This window comes from Pan troglodytes, chromosome X (assembly GCF_028858775.2).
Source record: "Pan troglodytes isolate AG18354 chromosome X, NHGRI_mPanTro3-v2.0_pri, whole genome shotgun sequence".
Taxonomy (NCBI): domain Eukaryota; kingdom Metazoa; phylum Chordata; class Mammalia; order Primates; family Hominidae; genus Pan; species Pan troglodytes.
The window spans coordinates 114,848,538-114,864,232 of NC_072421.2; the positions used below are offsets into that span (position 1 = coordinate 114,848,538).

The window sequence follows — 15,695 nt, forward strand, 5'->3', positions numbered from 1 at the left end:
GGAATTTAGAGGAAACAGGGTCTGGAGGGTCACAATGGGTACAAGCTGCACTTTCACCAGTGATGGGGCAAATTTTCAGTGTTTTTATTTTGACCAAGAGTACATGAAAAAAGCCATAGCAGAACTGTCCTAAAGGATCCTTATAGGAAGACTGCCTTCTAGGGAAAGATAGGCCCAGCAGAAAGAGACTGTTTGGAAGGAAGTGGGGTAACATTACAGTGCAGGAGCTGAGAGGGTAATGATAAGTCAATTAAGGAATGTATTGCCTACAGTGTTGGGGAGACCTTAGCAGAGGGACATGTCAGGTAGTAATACAAGTCTTAAAAATATCCCTTTTACTGTAGTATCATGGTAGCCAGTATTTGCACATCTATCACAGTAAGGGTATAATGCACCAGCCAAGTAAGACTATTGGCTCTCTCACCTTTTTTCTTTACCCTTACCCTACCACTATCCCATACCTATCCTAGAGAAGTCAAAGGGAGGCAACATAGTGATTGGAGGAAGAAACATAGAAAAGCATTGCAAAAGAATGAAAAAGAAATAGACTATGTCTTCCTTTCTCATAGCTTATTTATAAAATTTTGTGGCCAGGCTCATGCTGGAACTGAGAGCAGCTTTAAATGAGATGAAAGTTAAAAATGTTTAATGTAAATTAGATTGCACTTTTGGTCACTTATCTAAATTTTTATTTCAGGAAAATTATTATTTCTTCATTAAACACCCTGCAAAGCTGTTAAGTATTAATCATTTGTTAGAAAATTTTATTTAAAAATTAACATAATTTTTAAAGATGACATTTTTTAAAAAGGTATGAAGAACATACATTGGAGAAAAGATGCCCTTCTCAATAAATGATTCTGCAAACATTAGATATCTATATGCAGAAGAATAAAACTAGACCTCTTTGTCTCACCATATACAAAAGTAACTCAAGATGGATTAAATACTTAAACATAAGACCCAAAACTAAAAATCCTATAGAGGAAAACAGAGGAAACAATCTAGGACATTGATCTAGGCAAAGATTTTATAACTAATCCCCCAAAGCACAAGCAACAAAAGAAACAATAGACTAACGGGACTATATTAAACTAAAAAGTTTCTGCACAACAAGGGAAAACAATCAACAGAGTGAAGAGACAACCGGTTGAATGGTAGAAAATATTTGCAAACTATATATCCAATAAGGGACTAATGTCCAGAATATACAAGGAAATCAACTCAACAGTTATAATAATAATAATAATAATTCCATTACAAAATGGGCAAAGGACATCAATAGACATTTCTCAATAGAGGACATACAAATGGGCAACACATATATTTAAAAATGTCCAACATCACTAATCATCATGGAAATTCAAATCAAAACCACAATGAGATATTGTCTTACCCCAAATAGAATGGCTATTATTAAAAAGACAAAAAATAACAGATGCTGGTGAGGATATGGAGAAAAGGGAACTCATATACACTGTTGGTAGGAATATACATTAGTGCAGCCACTATGGTAAACATTATGAAACTTTCTTAAAAAACTAAAAAAAGAACTACCATACACTAAATACTCTGACTTGATCATTACATGTATATATTCATTATATACGTGTGATTCAATTATACATGTATACACAAAATGTGTATAAATAAAAAAATAAAAATAGAACTACCATACAATCCAGCAATCCCACTATTAGCTATTTATTTAAAAAAAAGGAATCTGTACCTACACCTTTATGTTTATTGCAGCACTATTCACAATAGCAAAGATATGGAATCAACTTGAGTCTATCAACAGAAAAATTGATACATAAAATATTGTATATATACACAATGGAATACCATTCAGCCATAAAAATGGAAATCATATCCTTTGCAGCAACATGGATGGAGCTGAACATCATTATGTTAATTGAAATAAGCCAGGCACAGAAAAAAATCACATGTGCTCACTCATATGTAGGAGCTATAAAAGTAATCTAATGGAGGTAGATAGTAGAATGATTGTTACCAGAGGCTGAGAAGGGTATGTGTATAGGAGTGGAGATGAGGATAAGTTAGTTAATGGGTACAAACATAGTTAGATAAAAGGAATAAGTTATAATATTTCACAGCTGAGTAGGGTGACTAAAGTTTACAACAATATAATGTATATTTCAAAATAGTTAGAAGATAGTACTTGAAATATTCCTAACTCATAGAAATGACAAATATTTGAGCTGATGAATATCCTAAATATTCTGACTTGATCATTACACATTGTATGCATGCAACAATATGTCACATGTACCCCATAAATATGTACAAATATTATGTATCAATAAAAATATTTTTACAAGGAAATTGATTTAATAATACTGATTGAATAATCCTGATAGAATAATACTGATAGAACTACCATATGATCCAGGAATTCCTTCTCTGGGTGTACAGGCATACATTGAGAATAATGCAGGTTCAATTTCAGACTACCACAATAAATTGGATATGGCAATAAGGTGAGTCACACAAATGTTTTGGTTTGCCAGTGCATATAAAACTTATGCTTACACTAAAATGTATTCTATTAAGTGTTCAATAGCATTGTATATGAAAAAATGTACATACCTTAATTAACAATAATTTGTGGCTAAAAAAGCCAACAATAGTCTGAGCCTTCTGTGAGTCATCTTTTTGCTAGTGGAGAGTCTTGCCTCTATGTTGATGACTGCTTACTGATCAGGGTGGTGGTTGCTGATATTGGGTGGCTGTGGAAATTTCTTAAAATAAGACAATAGGGAAGCATGCCACATTGTTTGACTCTTTCATGAAAGGTTCCTCTGTAGTATGAGATGCTATCTGATAGTATTTTACCCACAGCATTACATCTTTCAAAATTGGAGTAAATCTTCCCAAAATCTGCTGCCTTACCAACTATGTTTATGGAATCTTCTAAATTATTTGCTGTCATTTCAATAATTTCACAGCATTTTTGCCATGAGTAAATTCCATCTCAAAAAAATAGCTCACCTCTTTTTCTCATCCATTAAAAGCAACTCTTCATTTGTTAAATTTATGTCATGAGATTGTGGCAATTTTGTCACATCTTCAGGCTCCACTTCTAATTCTGATTATCTTGTTAACTTCACCACATGTTCAAATACTTCCTCCACTGATATCTTGAATCCTCAAAGTCATCCACGAGGACTGGAATCAACTTCTTCAAAACTCCTGTTAAGTTGATATTTTGATCACTTCTCATAAACCATGAATGTTCTTAATGGAATCTATAATGGTAAATCCTTTTCAGAAGGTTTTCAAATTACTTTGCCCAGATCCATTCAAAGAATCACTATCATTGGCAGCTATGGCCTTACAAAACAAATTTCTTAAGCAATATTGTTTGAAATTGCTTAATCCATGAGCTGCAGAATGGATGTTGTGTTAGCAGTTATGAAAACAATATTAATCTCCTTGTATATCTCCATCAGAGCTCTCCAGTGATGAGGTGCATTGTCAATGAGCACTAATATTTTGAAATAAATTTTTTGTTCTGAGCAGTAGGTCTCAAGAGTGGGCTTCACATATTTAGTAAACCATGCTGTATACAGATGAGCTGTCATCCAGACTTTATTGTTCCATTAATAGAGTACAGGAAGAGTAGATTGAGTGAGAATAATTCTTAAGGGCACTGTGATTTTCCAAATGATGAATTAACATTGGCTTCAAATTAATGTCCCCAGCTACATTAGCCCCTAACAAGCTTGTTAGCCTCTCCTTTGACTCTTTGAAGCTAGGCATTGACTTCTCTTATCTAGCTGTGAAAGTCTTACATGGTATCGTCTTCCAAAATAATGTTGTTTTGTCTCCACTGAAAATCTGTTGTTTAGTGTAGTCACCTTCATCAATGATCCTAGCTCTTCTGGATAACTTGCTGCAGCTTCTCTATCATCTCTTGCTGTTTCACCTTGCACTTTTATGTTATGGAGACAGCTTCTTTCCTTAAGCCTCTGCTAGCTTCCAGCTTTTCTTCTGCAGCTTCTTCACCTCTCCTATCCTTCATAAAATTGAAGAGTGTTAGGATCTTGCTCTAATTAGTCTTTGGCTGAAGGGAATGTTGTGACTTGACCTTCTATCCAGACCATTAAAACTATCTCTATATCAGCAATAAAACTGTTTCACATTTTTATTATTCATGTGTTCATTGGAGTAGCACTTTTAGTTTTCTTTAATAACTTTTTCCCTACATTCACATCTTGGCTAATTATTTGGCACAGGAGGCCTAACTTTCAGCCTGTCTTGGTTTTGGACATGACTTCCTTACTAAACTTAACCGTTTCTAGCGTTTGATTTCAAGTGTGACTCTTCCTTTCACTTGAACACTTACAGGCCATTGTAGGGTTATTAATTGGCCTAATTTCAATAGTGTTGTGTCTCAGGGAATAGGAAGGCCTGAGGAGAGGGAGAGAAACGAGGGAGCAACCAGTTAATGGAGCACTCACAACACACACAACATTTATTAATTAAGTTTGCCATCTTATCTGGGTGTGGTTCGTGGCCCTCCAGAATAATTTTAATAGTAACATCAAAGACCACTGACCCATAGATCATCATGACAGATATAATAATGAGGAAAAAGCTGGAAATATTGAGAGAATTACAAAAATGTGACACAGAGACATGAAGTAAGCACATCCTGTTGGAAAAAATGGTGCCAACAGACTTGCTTGACACAGGGTTGTCACAAACCTTCAATTTGTAAAAAAAAAATGCAATTATCTGCAAAGTACAATAAATTGAAGTGTGATAAAATGAGGTAGGCCTATGTACTTAAGGTAAAATCATTACTCTGTACTTCTATGTTCATTGCAGCATTGTTCACAATAGCCAAGATATGACAACAACTTAAGTGTCCATTGATAGATGAATGAAAAAAGAAAATGTGGTAAATATATGCAATGAAATATTATTCAGCTGTAAAAATAGGAGATTCTACCATTATCCACAACATGGATGGACAAAATGGATGTTATGCTAAGTTAAATAAGCCAGACACAGAATGAAAAATATTGTATTATCTCACTTGTACGTATAATATTTTTTAAAAATAAAGGTCAAATATACGGAGATAGAGAATAAAACAGTGATTACCAGGGGTCAGGTGGGGAGCAAGAGGAAATGTATTTCAAAGGATACAAAGTAGTAGATCTATAGAATGAACAGGTTTAAAGATCTAATGTACCACATGAGGACTATAGTTAAAATTTCATTGTATTAGGGATTTCTGTTAAATAAGCACATTTTCATCACCTTTCTCACAGGAAAAATAACTGTGTGAGATAATAGACATATTAATTTGCTCCACTATAGTAACAACTTCACTATCTTTATGTATCCCATAACATCTTGTAAATCTCAAATATACAAAATACAATTTATTTTTCAAAAAAATCATCCTTCTGCCAGTATCTTGTTCTGGACTGAAGATAAAGTAAGCCTCTGAACCTCAGCTTCCACATCTGTAAAATGAGGACAATAGTAACTATCTCAGTGGAGTTCTAAGGATAAATTGAGATAATATATTAGGTTTCAACTATATGCTGTTTATGCAGATCAACAATGGTCAAATATGGCAATTTAATGTCTTTAATGTATAAAGAACAGTGTCTAGCATCTGCATAAAGTCAATAAAGAGTGATTATTATGATATTTTTTTAAAAATGACAGGGAGTATTAAAGAATGTTGGTCTGTAAAGTACATGCATGAAATGCACCTAATTTTTAAAAAGTTCCTAACCGCCCTAGAGTATAAGAAATGTTCCTCATCTCATGTGAGAATCATTGTTAAAATTTGACATGCACATTGGCATTACATGAAATATTTGAATGATTAAGTTTTGTGGGAATTGGGAGATTACTGTATTTCAGCGTTTTCTTTCAGACCTCCTAACCTTCTTATCAAGTGGGATTGTATAGTTTCCCATAGGTAGTTATTAACAGCTACGATGAAATTCTTTGATACCCCTTTGATATTCCAATTTGGACTAACAGAGGACAAGGTCAGAAGCTCCATCAAGAGTATAAATGCACAGCCTATTGAGTAGACTTGAGGAGTCTTTTTGGTTCACCCTTCATAGGTATGAAGGTGTTTCCACAGTTATGGGTTTTGTTACTTTGTTACTTAGAAGTTTATCTTTACATAAGAAATGCACAGACCATAATGTCAACTTTTCACTAATTCTTTCTATAACTACATTTTTATCAGCTACCATATCTGTAAGTTATTGTGCCTTTTCTGCATTTTATCATCACTGAGTAAATGAGTTCTGCTCCTGAATCTAACTTAATTAAATATGTTGATCAAATAAATATTTTTATCCATGGAATACAAGTAAAACCTATTAATTTGGGAGAGAGCTAAAAATGTTTCTACCATATCAAGCATTTCTATGAAATCATTCAGAACTTCCAGAGTGTTAGATAGTACTTCATCTTGTAAGACATATTTAATAAGAAATCGACATTATGGATAAATTGTTTATAGGAAGAGCACGCACCATGAAACTGGAACAAAATCTCAAATACACATAAGCTAAGACCATGGGATAAAAAGAAGATTATTTGTAGCTGCTCTTCTGTCTCTCTGTCAAAAAAATAAACAAACCAAAACCCCTTCACTGCCATTGTATGGAAAAAACACATTAATTCAGTACACACTTATTCAAAACGATGCAGAATCTTCCTCAACAAACTATACGTAATGTAAATCTAAACCTGGTCAATACAAAGTCAAATTAATAAGACTGCCCTCCTTGTGAATATGCTTCTTTTTTTGGGTTTCCTTTATTAAAGATAGTTCAGTGCTCTCCGGGTAATGTGTTTATTGGGCACAGTGCTGAATTAGCCATTATACTGGAGAAATCATGGTGAATTCGAGAGCCATGGAAAATTACTTCCCAAACTATTCTATTACTTTATTCCGAATAGCTTTAAGCTGTAAAATTTGGTTTTAAAGCACTCTTAGGCCGCAAATAAGCTATTAGGTGTCCTCAGAACCCTGTTAAACCTTCTGCCCAATGTTTCTCAACCTTGGGCACACATTAGAACCAACTGGGAAAATTTTTAAAGCCCTATGTCTAGACCACACCCCACACCAATTACTCAGAATCTTTAGGGATGGGCCTGGAAATCATATTTTTAAAGCTCCCTGTGTAATGTTAATATGAAACAAGGTTGAGAATCAGAAATCTAGCCCCATTGATCAGTATAACAACATATGTGGCTCATAAACTGGTTCTGAAACAAATTTTTGAGCTATTTTTTGACAAAGACAACACTTGGAGAATTTTCTGGAATCCCAAGTTGACAAACTTTAAAGACCAATGTTTATTAGCACATGCATTTTTAATGAAATTGGTCACATTTCTTTTATTCCTTTCTCATACATAAAGTAAGGGTTTTCAAACACTTCATTACAAGAGGGGTAAAACTTATGAAAGGATAAAGACATTTGGAATCCAGAAGTTAGATGAAAACAAATGGGACACATAACAAGAATTCCTGGAATTGACATTCAGAAATACTCTATTGTCTTTACTATATTTCCATTTAGTTTCTTAAGTTAGAATACCCATGGTATTAAAAAGGCTGATTTCTAAAATATGCTATTAATTTAGGTAGCGAATGCTGGTTGTCACAGAGAGAAAAGTATTTTGTAAATAAGTGACTCAATTTTTATCTGCTCCAACAATGATATTCTATTTCTCATTCAAAAACTGATAACATCTCTCAGCATAAAAAAAGAATGATACCATGTCAACAACTGCAGAAGCCAGATCTTACACTCTAGAGAGAATCAAGTCAGAAAATAAAGGAGTATGTTACATTCTTTTACATAAAGGAATCCATTTATTTATTCCTCACAATTCGGAGAAAAACACCAGGTGTCACAGTAGGCTAAATTTTTCTTATGTAAAGAGGAAGCAGGTTTAAATTTTCAAACTGAAATTTAATAATTTCTTTCTCATGTGTTAAAAATATGATAGCCAACTCTGAAGCAACAAAGAAAACTGATAAACATAGAAGAGATTAAAGCATCAAAAGACCTGTTGAACAAAATGAACTTTCATATTTCTGCCAACCCAAAGGAGCCACAATTCCAAAGAAAAATATTCAGACATTCATCCTAACAACATAAATAAACTGTAATGTTATTTTCCACATGTATTTTTGTATTAAAATTTTACCTTATGCCAGTTTCAATGCTACTTGAGTCTCTGGATAATGTCAAACTAGGTAATAAATTATACATATTTGCCTTTAGTGGAAATCACCTTTTCCGAAACAAACTTGGACTTACAAACTTTCTGTATGTATACATATGTAACAAACCTGCACGTTGTGCACATGTACCCTAAAACTTAAAGTATAATAATAATAATAATAAAGAAAATATTTTTAAAAAAAGTTTAATCAAGTATACCAAAGTATAATCAAGTTCCTGTGACAGCTTAAAGAAATAGCTCCTAACCTGAGGGTCATAGATGAGGTTCTAGGGATCATTACATAAAATTGTAATGAAATTTTTTTCTAGGACAGAGGTCTATAGGTTTCACAAGATTTTTTAAGGAATCTGTGAACCTAATAAGATGAAAAATACTGATCTATAGTACCCCACCTAGAGTATTCAGTGGTCAAAGCAAAATCTGCTCAGGTCAGATTTAAGTACCAGAAACATCAAGATTTACTCTATGAGTTAAGAGACAGGAGTCAACAACCAGTTTACGTAGAGAAGACTTGAGTTCTGGTATTTAGGCTTGCCCTATTTCTGGGTGGAGAAACTATTAGGACTTTATCTGCTGCAGGTCCAAAGGTAGGGACTTCGGGAAAGTATGTAGATAAAAAATTGGAGAGGCCTAGATACCAAGAGCATAAAAAGGCAGTAGTAATGACTAAATAAGTATTTTCTCATATTTCACTTAAAAGAAAAATCTATTATTCATATTTGCAGTTTGTAGCTCTTCCCTTGGATCAATTTCAGATCTGTTTCAAGCAAAAACATTTCAAAAAAATCAATCCAAAGTTATGATAGTCCTTTTTAATGCATAAACTTATCTGTATTGCCGCTAATAATTTATTAAATGTTCACCTTGTTCTAAGTATTCTAGAAAACTAATGTAGACATGGCCCTGCAAGTGATCTCTGGTTGCTAATGGAAAGGTAGATTGATTTCATTGTTTAAGTGATTATTAAGTGCCCAGGTAATACAGTTATAAGCATTTTAGAAATTCATGAAATATTGATAAATAACTTTGCACATTATGGTTATGATAATTAAGCTGAAAAAAAGCATTTGATTTCCTTTTAGCTTGTTTGATATGTAGCATCACTGTACCTGAGGAAGGTGCTCTGCATTCTACTTCAATATGCAATTTTCAACTCATGCATGTTAAAGAGATTTTGGATCTGGATATTTAATACATATACGGCCATATAAGCATAACCTATTCTGATTTTACACACCAAATTCCTTTATCTTTTCTAGCCATATTTTATCAGATTTTTGCTTTATTTTTCCCAAAAGCTAAAGATCATCTTAGGCATATACTCAAAAAATATATACCCCATATACCTATCCCTGGGATTAAAAGATTGCTCTCAGGAATGATACTAACTGCGACTTCAGAGTCAATACTGACTTGGGATTTTAGATGAGAATACCTTATTACAAATAAAAAAAAGAATGTTTTCCACATCATATTAAAATATGTCACATTACCAAGTTGGTGCATTTAAAACATGAAAATAATGTAATGAAATGTATCTCTCTAGAGCAATGGATGGAAAGCAAAATAAATCTGGAATCAGAAACATGTTACTACATCTTGAGCCTTTACCTTGTGTTTGAAAAGTTTAATTCTTTTGACTTTTGTAACTGAGCAAGAATTTGAGCAAATCAACCAAGCCCCATGGCTGTGAAATCGGCCACCATTCACGGGTCATTTATTCCATAGGTTTGACGGCAGGATATGATACTTTATTTAGGTCTTTTCTTTGAACAGTAGTCCATTTCTTCTTGCTAGTATCCTTAAAGAAATCAAGAACCACTTAGGCTGTATCTCTCTTACAACCTTCTTTCATAAACCTGAAGAGGATAAGAAATTTGCTCCTTAGACTTCGTGCAGCCTGGCAAAGCAATTCCATTTGAAGCTATTCTGTTTGAAAGTTTCCTTTCCTTCACTATGCTATTTTGAAATAGTTAATAAATCTGAACACTCTTCTGAAATGTATTAACATTCTTCTGGCCATATGATCTTGCAAAAATTATTTAACTTTATTGGCCTCAGTTTCTTCATCTTTAAAATGGGTATGCTAATGCCTACACCTTAAAAGGTAATAAGTATTAAAGGAGGTTAAGGCATGTAAAGGTGCTTCTCCAACTGCCTATCACATAATAAGCATTCAATATATTGGAACTATTAATAATTTACTATTAATTAATAAAAATGAGCAATAGAATTCTAAAAGCATGCCAAGATATGTTCAAATATAATGGGTATATTTGATTTAAATATTTGATAGATATGATTTAAAGATTTATTGGCATTAGAAGAATTGGAAAAAAAGAATAATCTGGCAACTTTCAATATTAAAATTCCTCATTTTTTACCCATATTGTTCATTTTTAAGGTAAATTTAAATTTACCTTAAGTTTAAAATTTTAAATAGTAGTAAAATAATCAGAGAAGAGAGCAGTATATATACTCAATTGCCAAATAAATTTTAGGAATTTAGAGGGTGAGAAATCACCTTCTAAAGAAGAATCTTTGTATTTCCTTCCCTGACAGAACCAGTGCACATGACTCATTTAGCCATCTGTTTAATTCTTGTATAGAACTTTCTCCTCCATATAGACTCTTCACTGATTTTCATTTAAGACACTTAGAGGCTCAGCGAGGAGCAGACTCTGTTTCCTTTTATTTTATTTTATTTTATTTTATTTTATTTTATTTTATTTTATTTTATTTTAAGACGGAGTCTCACTCTGTCGCCCAGGCTGGAGTGCAATGGTGTGATCTTGGCTCACCGCAACCTCTGCCTCCCAAGTTCAAGCGATTCTCGTGCCTCAGCCTTCTCAGTAGCTGGGATTACAGGTGCCTGCCACAATGCCCAACGAATTTTGTATTTTTAGTAGAGACAGGGTTTCACCATGTTGGCCAGGCTTGAACTCCTGACCTCAGATGATCTGCCCGCCTCAGCCTCTGAAAGTGCTGGGATTACAGGTGTGAGCCACCGTGCCCAGCCTGTGTTTCCTTTCAAAGGAACATGCCCAGTTGGAACTCCTCAATTTCCTCTGTTCATGTATTCATGTATTTGTCAAATAACTATCTTTTATAAAGTCCCTACTCTGTACCAGGCAGACATTGTACTAAATCTTTAGAACACACTTGTTGATTAACATAACCCATGTAAAGAAACTATGGAGGAGCAAGGTGGCAGGGTAAGAAGTCCTTGTCCTTGTTCCTCCACAGAAACACCAATAAAACAATGATATTCAGGCCAAAATATCTTTATGAGAAATCCAGAATCCAGTTAAAAAAATTAAAGAACCCAAGATGAGCAAAAAGCAGCTCTCCGTATAATTGAATTAGGTATCACTTCTCAAGATACTACTCTCTTCTCACATAAAGAGGCACATTAAGTTTCATCCAATTCACTCATTACTTACTAGATGGAAATAGGCAAGTTATGGAGGGTGGGGGTGGGGAATTTAACCTTTGTGTTCTTTTCATCTCCTATATAATTTTAGAGGAGCAATACTTTAAGTAGTCTATCCCCTCCCCTGGAGAGCTGTCACTCAACTTCCTCAGGTACAGGTTGTTGGGGGGAAGGTCAATGTTCAGGATTATTATTCTAGCTACCTGAGCTGACTTCTTTGAAAATGTAACCAGAATTATTTCATTATTTGGTTTGTTTGTCTGTTTGTTTAAATAACACCTGTCTGGCAGTTGTCACAACCCACTCAGAGCTTTTTATTTAGAAATAAGGATAAACCACTGCAATTCAGCCAGAATATTTCCAAAGAGAAACTATTGCTGATAAATGTTGTGCATGTCATAATTATATAAGGTATCTATGGCCCAGAGCTCCGTCTTTTTTAAAAAGGCTGTTTTATGTATCCAGAGGGACAGTTTTCCAGAGAGCAAGACAGGTATCCAGACAAATAACCCAAATCAATGTAGCCACTTTCCCTTCAAGTAACAAAAGAGAAATTTCTCTGGTGTTTCAAACATAGCTAAAAGCTGTCACAAGTCCAGTTGAGAGGCAGATTTTGCACAAATTGTGTTCACCCAAGAAATCAAACAAAAGCCCACTCCCTCTTCTTCTAAAAGCAGTTAAGCTGTAAACTGGCATTTGTTCCATTATTCTTAGGTGAAAGCCTTTGCATTAACAGCAATATTTTCAGTAAAAGTTATCCCTATCTAGATTTCTGAAATCCTTAAGTTTGCTGCTTCACATTGCACTTTGAAGGAAATACATCCGCTAACAAGCCTAACAAATGTCACTTTGGAGAACAGTTGCAGTCTGGTGAAACACAGACTGCTCAGAGGCCCCAGCAGAAAGAGCTCAGACTGGATGTTCAGGTCCCTGAGTATTACCAGCTAAAAATCCATTTTCCCAGTGGGTGAATGGAGTAGAAATACACTTATTCTACAAATAGTACTTATAGCCAAGAGTCAGAGAGCCAGTCCAATGTGTTAGAGTCAGGACATTCATTTGACTCATCACTACAGCAGATGACAGGACAGGCACTTACCATAGCTCATTCTGGCCGGAGAGACTTCTTGAAGCCATGCAGAAGGGAAAATACAAGTGAGGAATAATCGCCAGATTCACAAGAATATATTATGGAACATATATCAGTCTTCACACTTTTTTTTTTTTCTTAGTTCACAAGTTTATTATGAAAAACACTGCAGTGCTCTTGTGCAGTCACATCGTCTTACAGGAAGGGGAAAAAACAGTTCTGTTCAAAACAACTCACCAGGTTCTGACAATAACAAAGAACAACATGGGGCTGAGATTTGAGTAGGGAATAAACTGAGTGCAGACAAATCATATAATTAAATTAAACGGTATCCCTGAAAATAAAAAGAACGATTTCAAAACTCACAAGTAGAAGGGAGGCCTTGGTACTTATTTTTAAAAATGTTCATTAAGCTCCAATGATTGTTTGCTGCTATCCTTATCTACAGTCATGCTGAGTAAAGCTATAGCTAAATGGAAGTTAAATTGTATTCACGAGGTGTTAATGTTTACATCTTATTATCTGCAGTCTCTCAGAGAAAGCAAAAGTAACTACAAATAGCGCTATGCCAGAAACTGGTTTCTTGACCAACAATGTCGCTTCAGCATGCAATGAACTGGTTCATTCTAAAGTGGTCACGGCTGTTGATGACAAGAGGCTTTGTATTTTTATATGGCACATCTTTTGGTCCATGTGAAAACAAGTTTTTTGAATGTTAACTATTTTCTGACACTTTGGAGTTACTGTTGCTCTTCCCATTTCCATTAGGTCGATATATGGTTCATGGCAATACTGTACAAGTTTAAAATTTCATTACGGGAAGTAGTCTGGGGTACGACGAGTAACATGTGGCTCGCCTCTACGAGGTGCTGGGTCAAACTGCAAGAAAGAGTATTTTAGAGTATCGTCAAGTTCCATGATTGCAGCTTGGTTACCACAACGATAACAATAGTTTGGAGCACTGAAAATCGTTACTACATTCCGGTCATGGCACCAGTTATATCCCTCCATCACTAGCTGGTGAGCTCTAGACACCAACGTGAGGCCATTGGCATGATTAAATGTCTCAGAAATATCTTGCCCAAAGGTGTAACCAGCTACTCGAGGAGATATACCCCAACCACCACGGTCATCTGGATCTGACCACAGCAAGTCACACATTGGACCCTCATGGGGAACTTCTTGTAGGCGATCAAGTACTCTGATATGATCCAGTGTATCTATAGATGGCGAGAGACCACCATGTAGACAGAAGATCTGCCCATCCACCAAGGCAGTGAGAGGAAGATAGTCAAAAAGATCTGTAAAATATTTCCAAACATTTGCATTTCCATATTTTCTTAAACATTCATCATAGAAACCATAAACTTGTGTGATCTGTCTGCTCTCATGATTCCCTCGAAGAATGGTGATGCGTTCACGGTAACGAACCTTAAGAGCTACAAGCAGTGTAACTGTTTCAACTGAATAATATCCTCTGTCAACATAATCTCCCATAAACAAGTAATTTGTATCTGGTGATTTGCCACCAATTCTAAACAGTTCCATGAGATCATGAAATTGCCCATGCACATCTCCACAGACAGTAACTGGACATCGAACCTCTTGCACGTTGGATTCTTTTGTCAGGATTTCTTTAGCCTTCTCGCAGAGGCTCTTGACCTGGGACTCGGACAGCTGCTTGCACTCGTTCAGCTGCTCGATCCACTGGTCCAGCTCCTTGGTGAACACCTTCTCGTCCATGATGCCACCCGCCTCAGCCGGCTGCCGCTCCGCGCTGCTCCCGCGCCGCCGCCCGCACACGGGCCTACACACACACGCCGCCGCCGGTTCCTCGTGTACTTCTGGCGGCTGTTGAGGCTGGCGCTGGCCCGCTGGCTCTCACCGCAGTACTCGGCCGTCGGCCGCTTCGCCTCCTCCTCCGCTCGCTGAGGCTCCAGAGCTCGGCTCTCTGTAATGGCGGCCGCCGGGCGTGGTGACGTCACGCCCGGCGTCAGGAGGCGGCGGGGAGCGGAGGGGAAAAGGGCCGGGGAGCAAGCTGCGCAACTGCAGAGCCCTCCCCGGGGGGGAGTTGGGGCGCAAACTGGGGGTCAAAGCGCAGGCGCGACGTAGCCAGTCTTCATACTTTTAACTGTATGGAGCAGAATAGAGAACCCAAAACTAATCTACACACCTACAAATTCAGCAATTTGTCTCACATATTCTTTCACGTTCAGTAATTTGTCTCACCACAAGCCCATCCATTCCAAGCTCCATTTTCAGAGATGAGGAAAGTTATGTTCTAAAGTTGACCTGCACTTTGTATGTAAACGTTATCATAGTCCACAAAACACTGTGAGCTCTTTGAGAGCAGAGATTCAGTTTTTTAATTTTTTTTTATTTTTAATTTTTGCGGGCACAAATTAGGTTTGTATACTTATGGGGCGGATGAGATGTTTTGTTAAAGGTATGCAATGTGAAATAAGCACATCATGGAGAATGGGGTATTCTAACCCCTCAAGCATTAATTCTTTGAGTTACAAACAATCCAATTACACTCTATTAGTTATTGTAAAATGTCCAGTTCAATTATTATGTACTGTAGTCACCTGGTGTGCTATCAAATACAAGGACTTATTCATTCTGTTTTTTTTTTTTTTTTTTTTTCAGTACTCACTAACCATCCACACCTTCATTAAGCACCCTACTACCCTTCCCAGCTTCTGGTAACCATCCTTCACTCTGTATGTCTGAGTTCAATTGCTTTGATTTTTTAGATACTACAAATAAGTGAGAAAGTGAAGTCAGCCAGTTACAGTCTTTCTGTAACTTCACTTAACATAATTATCTCCAGTTCCATCCATGTTATTACAAATGACAGGATCTCATTTTTTATGGCTGAATAGTAGTCCATTGTAGATAACTA

General features: G+C 35.8%; 1 protein-coding gene across 1 annotated transcript; it reads right to left on the reverse strand.

The window, feature by feature from the left end:
* Positions 1-12,915: 12,915 nt before the first annotated feature.
* Positions 12,916-14,774, reverse strand: LOC471633 (serine/threonine-protein phosphatase 2A catalytic subunit alpha isoform). The gene has a single exon (XM_003317649.6). The coding sequence runs from the start codon at positions 14,531-14,533 to the stop codon at positions 13,604-13,606; it is 930 nt and encodes a 309-aa protein (XP_003317697.1). The 5' UTR covers positions 14,534-14,774; the 3' UTR covers positions 12,916-13,603.
* Positions 14,775-15,695: the final 921 nt, after the last annotated feature.